At 45.9% G+C, this 9388-nt stretch overlaps 1 protein-coding gene across 1 annotated transcript; it reads left to right on the forward strand.

Annotated features, from left to right (window-relative positions):
* The first annotated feature begins 1969 nt into the window (after positions 1-1969).
* Positions 1970-8489, forward strand: Il19 (interleukin 19). The gene is made up of 5 exons (XM_032915539.1): positions 1970-2113; positions 2199-2264; positions 5615-5767; positions 6646-6720; positions 8394-8489. Exons 1-5 carry the CDS (start codon positions 1970-1972, stop codon positions 8487-8489), a joined length of 534 nt encoding a protein of 177 aa, XP_032771430.1.
* The last annotated feature ends 899 nt before the right edge of the window (positions 8490-9388 follow it).

The raw sequence follows: 9388 nt of genomic DNA on the forward strand, positions 1-9388 counted from the left end.
TTATTAATAACCTTCTGAGTTCAATTAGTGTTTCCCGACCCGTATGTGCACGGGAATGAGGCCATCCACCATGGCATGTGCCGCCTCACAGAGACCATGTCTCCAAGGGAAAATGACTCTCTGAGAGGACACTATTCTACCCTGTCTTTCTGTCACGTAAAACCCTGACCGGAAAGTGGTAATAAGTAAGAAGGTGACCTGCCTAGAGGATCCTCTGGCCCCAGTATAAGGGTCCTAAGTTCTGTTCCCAGCTCTGCCACTAATTTAAGAATCTGTACTGCTCACTTCCGTTTTTTTCTCACACCAATCAAGAACGAAGGGGACTTCCGAAAGAGGAAAGAGATGACATGAAACAAATAAAAACAACCCCAAAAACAAACAAGCAAAATAAACAATCTTTTGCCTATAGGAGAAAAAAGAAACCTGTCCCTGAGGAGTTAAGCAGAGGAATACATGTGAAAGCCTGGCGTGTGGTAGGTTCCCCGGAGTTAAGCAGAGGGATACATGTGAAAGCCTGGCGTGTGGTAGGTTCCCCAGAGTATGCGAGGCATCAGGGAGATGGCTCGTGTTGGAGCCAGAGGACTTGCAGAGTCTCAGGAAGCTGGATGCTGACAAAGCCAGGCCATCCACACAGGGCTTTCCTGACTGTGCCTGCAGGGTATAGTTGGTAGCGTGCCACAGCTCCTAGGAAAGTGACCTAACTTGGATTTTTTCACCATGAACACAAAATTGCAAGTAATTCTCATTTGCATGGTGATGGGAGTTTATTTTTCCCAGAAGCAATGTGTCAAAACTCGGAGGGGGGGTGTGGGGAGGCATTTCTTAATAATGATTAATCCGCTGTTCCACAAAGAAAAAGAAAGAAAAGAAAACAATTAAGAAAATGAAATACTAAAGAAATGGGGGGTGGGGTGGGGGAGAATCTCCTGAAGGTGGACCCACCCAGTAAACCTTGACAGCATTTCCTCTTATCCATCCCATAAAAGTAAGCAGTGCATTCCAAGTGGGAAAGAGCACAGGGAGAGAGGACTCTGCTGCGGCAGGAGGCACCCGGAGAGGTGAGGCTGGCCTGGGCTACCAGGGGCTTCACTGGGGTCATGCGTATACGGGGGTTACTGTTATTCATAACTTGTGTTGAAATGAGGTTTCTGTGGGATAAGGAGAAGTGTCGCAGTGTGTGTGTGTGTGTGTGTGTGTGTGTGTGTGTGTGAATTTTCTGGTACCTTCTTTTTTAACAAAAGGAAATGGAGAAAAGAAAGGGGAAAGAACAGAAAATAGAGCATGAGGGAGCTAAATAAATTGTGGCGTTTCACCCCAGGAATGTAACCTTTTGCAGCATTAAATATCTTTTTAACTACAAAGTCAATTTCCGGGTTCGGTGGGACCTGGTCAGAGATGGGTTTCTGTCTGCTGTGGAGCTGTGATCTCCAGTGGAGGTAGCTATGTCTGCAGGAGAGACATTGCTTTGCAAATGGGAGGCTTGGCCATAAGAGGGGGGTACAGAGGTGAGCTGACCACGTCGGCTCTGGCACCATTTTTTTTTTTCATTTTTCTTTTTTTTGGAGCTGGGGACTGAACTCAGGGCCTTGTGCTTGCTAGGCAAGCGCTCTACCACTGAGCTAAATCCTCAACCCTCTGGCACTATTTTATTCCCCTAATTCTTAGTTCCCTCCTTGGTGAGACACGGAGAGGAGCAAACCTTGGCAGGAGGGTAGGTGTCGAGAAAGTAGGTCTTTGTGCAGGGGTTTTCTACAGTGCCCAACATGCCTGCTGGGTAGGACAAGTGCTGCCTCCTGATGTATCTCAATGGCCCAAGATGTCCGGACTCTTAGAAGGAGCAGACTGGGGAGGGCAGGGCCGCCTATTAACTTCCATTGCCAATGGGATTTTTTTCCTTGTTTTGCCAGAGAGTCAGACAGCCAATCTCTGCAGCCTAGGTGGACAGCTGCCTCCCATCGTTGCAGAAGGCATGAAGGCACAGTGCGCGTCTCACTGGCTCCTGGGCATGGTGTTCGTTCTCTGCTCAGTTCATATCAACAGTCTTAGGAGATGTCTGGTTTCTGTGGACATGCGCCTCTTGGAAAAGAGTTTCCAGGAGATCAGGAGAACCCTGGTGAGCATGGGTTGCCTGAAGGAGTCGGTATGCTTAACCTTACAGCTCAGAAGGTTCCCATTGATGTCTGCCCTGTTCTCCACAGCAAACTAAGGACACCTTCAAAAATGTCACCATCCTGTCCACCCTGGAGAACCTGAGGAGCATTAAGGTACCAATTGGTTTGTGTCTCTTGTGCTTCTAAGAAACAAATCCATGCCCAGGACTCTGTTAATGGTCCAGGTTTCTTTGTCATCTAAGTAGTTTGGGCATATCGGTATCCCAATGACTTTGAAACCATGGGCATGGCCAAAGAAGTGACACTTCCCCAGAGAGTACCCGTTACTTCAGTGGGGCAGGATTCCAGTGGCTTGGTGGCTGTTTTGGAAGATTCCATTGGGAGAAATGAAATAGAACAAAACAGAGTCATTTAAAGCTGGGGGTGTGAATACGTTGATAAAGGTTTAAGATACAGGGAAAGTGGGTATAATATCAGTGAGGTCAGGCTGGTGTTCCAGGGACAGGGAGCAAACAGGTTAGGATGCAAAGGACAGGCAGAATAGTGTAAGGGCTGAGACGCTACTTCTGGAACTAGGCTGAGCCTTGGCTTTCTGACAGGGACAACAGAGAGGCTGGGGAGGCTTTTGAGATTAAAGTTCATATAAGAATTCGTATAGAATGGCTGGTAATGAACCTTACAATGACGGCTCGTTGGGAAGGCCAGTAGGATGCCGGTCCCACTCTCCAGAACAAGTATAGATAGATAGGATGTTACCAGACAGCTTGCTATGTTGATTCTCCACTTTACAAAAAGAGCCTGACGGGGACCTTTAGAGTCATCTCTCAGCCAGATGTGTGGGACATACCTGTACTCTCATCACTTGAGAGGCAGAGGCAGGAAGGCCATTACAAGTTTGAAGCCAGTCTGTTCAATTTTATGAGTTCCAAGTCAGCCAGGGGTATGTTGATGCAAAAACAAAAAAACCCAAACAAACAAAAAAACAACTTTAGCTCAAAGGGAATAAGCAATAGTTTTTCCTGGGGTCACAGATGAGCGACTATAGCCTGGGTTCTAGGCTATACCAAACATAGTGTCGCAAAGCAGTACAGTTTCATGAAGTTTGTATAGTAACAAAAGAAGGTCATAAATTAAGGCATAAAATTTAAAATATACTGGTGAAAAATAAGGTGCGTAGGTTATAGAAAACTGTGGAGAATCTGCCAAGGGCCTCGGAGGACATTCTTACTTTTGGGGACACTAGTGGTCTGTTAGTATATTCTAAAAGTTTCTCCCGATTGTCATGGGTGCTAGGTCAGACATAGGGGTGAACGGCTACTACGGGGTTAAAGAGAACCCAGGATAAGTTGAATCTGGATCTGCAACGCTATAATCGCCACAGTCACAGACGTTCTGATTAGTGAAGCAGGCCCTTATAGAATCTTTATCACAGTTTAGGATTTTCTCCTGGCAGCTTCTAGATCACAGTTGTCAAGACTCTGTCTCAAAAAGCAAAGCCAATTTAAAAGAAAAAACAAAGTGAAACAAAAAACCCAACTGTTTTGACCTCTGGGTCTATTGTCAAAATGATGGACGTTGATGGAGTTGTTGGGGACTTACAAGACTAACTCTTTGAGGAACTGAGATTGTCAAGCAGAAGAGGGTGATGAGTGAATGGCCAAGCCAGGAATAGGACACACCCCTTTCCAGGTTATGTCTCTGTTTCCAGACTCTTTCTCTCTCTCTTTTTTTAAATCTTTATTAACTTGAGTATTTCTTATTTACATTTCGATTGTTATTCCCCTTCTCAGTTTCCGGGCCAACACTCCCCTAACTCCTCCCTCTCCCCTTCTATATGGTTGTTCCCCTCCCCATCCTCCCCCCATTCCTGCCCTCCCCCAACAATCACGTTCACTAGGGGTTCAGTCTTGGCAGGACCAAGGCTTCCCCTTCCACTGGTGCTCTTACTAGGCTATTCATTGCTACCAATGAGGTTGGAGCCCAGGGTCAGTCCATGTATAGTCTTTGGGTAGTGGCTTAGTCCCTGGAAGCTCTGGTTGGTTGGCATTGTTGTTCATTTGGGATCTGCGGTGTTGGTGGTATAGTGGTGAGCATAGCTGCCTTCCAAGCAGTTGACCCGGGTTTCATTCCTGGCCAACGCAGCGTGCCCAACTCTTTCTCCTTTTAAGCTTAAGAAATAGCTGACATGGAGTTAGGAATGGAGTTCATGAATTTAGACGTTTATCATATTCTCCTGTCCCCCCTCTTTTACTTCTCTCTCTCCCTTCCTTTGTCTTTTAAAAATTTATTTGTGTGGATGCATGTGTGTGTGTGTGTGTATGTGTGTGTGTGTGTGTGTGTGTGTGTGTGTGTGTGTGTGTGGGTGAGAGAGACCACACATGCATGAAAGAGAGAGTGGGGGAACTTTTGGTTCTCTCCTTCCTTCATATGAATTCTGAGGGTTCTCAGGTTCTCAGTTTTGGCCACAAGTGTGTTGTGTTGTCTGCTGAATTAACTTCCTTCCTTCCTTCCTTCCTTCCTCCCTTCCTTCCTTCCTTCCATTTGTCCCTCCCTCCTTCCTTCTTCCTTTTCTTCCTTTCCTTCCTTCCTCTCTCTCTTCCTTTCATTCCTTCCTCCCCTCCCTTCTCTTTTTTCCTCCATCTGTCCTTCCTTCCTTCCTTCCTTCCTTCCTTCCTTCCTTCCTTCCTTCCTTCCTTCCTTCTTTCCATATGGGTTCTTTTCTTCTAATGCCACAGTCTTTAATAACATAGACGTGTGTCACTGTCTCCTCTGGTTAAGCAGTCCAGTGAGAGAGAACAGGCGAAGAAAAGATCCAAGCATTCTGACCAGGCTGCTACTACTCTCTAGGAAAAGCTGCTCTTGGGGCTAGAGGCAGAGGTGTAAATCTTCTGCAGTTCTTCCTTAGGCCTGCAGAGTGCCAATTGCTAGAAGGAAGCGGACCTCCTTTTCTGAGCTATGCTTTGAGCATCTGGAGTCTTGCCTCAGAGGCATTTGCTTTCCATTGCAGTCCTCTGACCTTCCCAGATGTGCCTGTCACTCTGTAGTCTTGCAAACCCCACCCCACCCCCAATTTAAGGGGACAGACTGCAAGAGAGCCCAGTAGTATGGCCCAGGGCTCAGTGGCTAAAATGGATATATTGGTCATGCTAGGTATGATATCTGATGTTCAGGAGCCAAGGACATTGTGGGCTGGGAGACTACAGAGCTGACAACCTTGGCTTGTGGGATACAAATCATCTCATAAAGGGGGCACCTGGTTCTTGGAGGGATTTACGTTTTCTGATAACATGTTGGGGATGCTGTGGAGCAAACCTTCTCTGTGATAGGACTCCGACCCTTATTCTTTGTAAATACATCTCCTGGCTGTAGTAGCTTGGCTGTGGGAAGTATGGAAGAATACCCTGAATTGTAGAAAAGAACATTTAGTTCTTTTACTTGCACTTTGCCTCTGAAATATTGAGAGCAGAGGGCCTCCAAAGGCCTGATCTAATTTGTGTTTGTAGCCTGTAGATGTGTGCTGCGTGACCAACAACCTGCTGACATTCTACAGAGACAGGGTGTTCAAGGACCATCAGGAGACCAGCCTTGAGGTCGTGAGGAGAATCAGCAGAATCGCCAACTCTTTCCTCCACATGCAGAAAACTCTGGAGCAATGTGTGAGTCAGTGCCTCGGGCACCCAAGTTTCTGTTCGCATCTGTCCAGAAGGAGCCCAGGCCTTGCAGAATCAGGACATTTCTTGCCCTGTCATTCACTTCCTGTCCTTTGAGACTTTGCAATGGTCTTGCCAGTCCCAGGGGCTTCCTGCCTGCTGACACCTCATCAAATGGGTCTCCTCGTGGAGTGACCAACTGATGTCAGTGTATCTCCTAAGTGTACAGTAGCCCGCCAGAGGGACATGCCAAGGGTTGCATTCTGACCATAAGTACACCTCTGGACTTTCTGTTTCTGATCCTTTGAATTTCCACACTAAGACATTCTGGGACGTCATATGGTCAGGCCTGTCTCTGAGGGTCACCTGGAAGCTCGCTAGTCACTTGCTAAAATCAAAAGTGAAAATAACCAACAAAAACTTAGGCTAAGAGAAACCTTAGGTTCCAGACCAAGGGCTGCTGAGGAATTCCAGACCAAGGGCTGCTGAGGAATTCCTGTGTGCTATGGATCCTTTGAAGCAGAAGATTTCTTCCCTTTCTGTGTCTCAGATTCAAAAATTGTTAGAAAGGGTAATGGCCCCTGTCCTGCTTTAAAAATGACACTAGTAGAATCAAAAGGATAAATTTAATCAATTAATTAACCTGGGGGGGTGTGTCATGTTCAGAGTTGTAACAAGGAAGACCTGGTATTTGCTCTTCCGATGGTAACCACCTGGTTGACTATTGATGCGTGAGCAGACGGCCAAGTGCAGAACTTCTCTGCAGACAGACCTCATAGCTTCTTTCTCCTAAGCTTTTTCACCCAACCTAGGGAGGAGGAGCATGTGGGGGGAGGAGGTAGTGCAAGTGTTGTCTACTAAGTGCTGTTCCCATTGTGTCCCAGCAGGTGCACAGACAATGTCACTGCAGTCAGGAAGCCACCAATGCAACCAGAATAATCCATGACAACTACAACCAGGTGAGGTCCGGAGAGAGTATAGGGAAGCTGGAAATGTGAGAGGAGGGTTGAGAGGGCGCCAACATCTCAGCCTTCTCTGCATGTAAAATCATTTATTCTTCCTGCCGGTCTTCATTGAAGGCTCATCCAATTGATGCCTGCAAAGTGTTGCAGGTCACTGGGCAATTCTCTGGTCCTCCTCTCTGTCCTCTCTCTACTGTTTTCTTGCACCTCCACATCGGGCCTGGGCTGCATAAGATGTGGTCATACAGAAGGCACAGTGATCCTCAGTGAAACTGAAGTCGTTACCCACGAAACATGACACATATAGCGTCCCTTATGGGCGGAAGCTGGCCCTTGGCATCCTGCATACTGGTGTGCTCGCTCAGTAGTTCTCATGGGAAGGGATGCTATTGCAGGAACAGCTGTCGGTGTGTCATCGGCAGATCTGACTGAAGTGCAGAGTCTGGTTTGTAATTCTGCCTTGAGGCCTAAGTTCCTCACCCTCAACACTCTCCAAATGATGTCAGTACTTTGAAGAACAAAGGAGTTAGGACCGTTTTGGAGCTCCGGTTCTTTGGGGACAGGCTTTATTAAGTGATGCTGTAGGGACAATGAAGAACCAAGTAGTTCCTACTGTGAGGGAGATATTGTTGTCAGCCCAGTAAAGCGTTGTCACAACAGGGCTTGGAGTGTAAACTGCATGAAATAAACTAGAAGATGGGGGCACAATGAGGAACACTTGACCACTTGGAACACACAGGACTTGGTCCCATGCTGAGTGGCTCCAGAGAATGTTCCTTTAACCCCTACCACATCTTTTTAGTATGGAAAGGCATGGAACAAATCATGAATTGCTTTCTAGGTCTGCTTCTTTTACTTGCTGCCCGATGTTTGGGTAGACATTCACTGGGGGTCTCAGTGACCTGATATATCTGTTGAATATATATACATACATCCTGCTCCATGCTCCCAGAAATAAGACTCAAACTCATATTTACAAATACCTTGGCCATATAGATAGGCATAGATCATAACTTAAAATAATCCATTTATTTTAATCTACATTTTGCCATGTGGCTGGTTACCTGTGCTTGTCACATCTTCCTGGGTGAATCCCCTGTTCCTGGCACTATCCCAGAATCCTTTCTACCTACAGGATGTCCCACCTATTTCCTGCCTAAGCGATAGGCCATCAAGTTTATGATTGACGGGGACCACATCCATACAGGTACAGGCTAGTCTCTCTACATATGTCTATAAGGGGCAACATGTCCTCCTTATTCACTGGAGAGCACTGGAGAGAATCAGGCTTCCCAAGAAACAAGAGTGATTAAGTTGAATTGATGTGAATAGAAGATTAAAAAGACCTGGCTGGCAAGGTTAGTATTTCCTGTGAAAAGAAGGAGAGAAAGGAGAAAGGAATGCAGGATTTAAAAGTTCGTGTATAGGGAACTAAAATGATTTAAACTGTTTGGGTGGTAGGAGTGGGAGTGGTACTAAGCCATGAGGAAAGTAACTTTTGATCCTGCATGCTATTTGAGAAGTTTGATAAGGAGAAAGTGAAAGTTCATAAGGTTCAGAACATGGGAAACTGTAATATCCGAACTTTGGTGCAGTCAGACTTCATGATGCCACTCTACGTTTTTAATTAAAAACCAATCAATTAATGTACTTATTTATTTTTGTTTTAGCTGGAGGTCTCATCTGCCGCCCTTAAGTCTCTAGGAGAGCTGAACATATTTTTAGCCTGGATTGACAGGAATCATCAGGAAACGTCTGCAACTTGACACTAGATGCCTCGTCTGATTATCCAGAGATAAACAACTGACTGCGAGGATTTTTGAAAAAAATTGTTGTTTTATTTTTGTTTTTGTTTGTTTGTTTTGTGGTCAACAGCTAACTATGAAGAGAAGAGGAGAGAGATGTGGGAAGCCCCAGAATTATCTGACAATGGGGGTTTTTTTCTTCAGAACTTGCTAAGGTGAAAGGGATTCTCTCTTCTGGGCTGGAGCTTTACAGAAAAAATTGGGCTTTGAGTAGATCTCAGCTCCTGGCTGAGGTCTCTGCTCGATCCTATCAGTAGCTAAGTTGGCCGCTGTGGTATTTATAGCAATATGGGACTGTGGAGAGATGTCAGACGTCATAGGAGCAGTAGACAGCCCCTCTAACTTATTGCAAAGTGGCTTCTTCCAGGCCTAAGCTGTGCACCTTGTGGCGTGCTATAGTGCATATTGTACTGACTGACATTTATGAATAAAGTGTGGTTTACTATGAGAATGAATTGTCTTCTGATTCGTTGAAGACTCGTCTGTGCAAGGAAAAGAGGCCCCAAAGATGCAGAACACCAGGGAAAGCTTAGCCCTAGACGAGGATACAATGTAGGTGGATATATGACTACATTTTCATTGCTGTAACAAAGTATCTGGGCTGGGTAACTTTGTCAGTAAAACACACTTATTTAGCTCATAATTCTAGAGGTTCAGGGGTATGGGCCACACTGTCTGGCTGTGGTGAGGACTATACAGCGGGCGCTGTCATAGGGAGGGACCATGGCAGGCAGAAGAGAGCACATTGAGACAGAAGCCAGAGTAATTCAGGAACCAGGCCCACTCTTCTCCCTTAAAAAATTCCTTTATTAACTCTTAGAGAATTTCACACATACGTGCCAGGTCTAAGCAGCCACCAC

The sequence above is a fragment of the Rattus rattus genome, chromosome 10, assembly GCF_011064425.1.
Source record: "Rattus rattus isolate New Zealand chromosome 10, Rrattus_CSIRO_v1, whole genome shotgun sequence".
Classification (NCBI taxonomy): domain Eukaryota; kingdom Metazoa; phylum Chordata; class Mammalia; order Rodentia; family Muridae; genus Rattus; species Rattus rattus.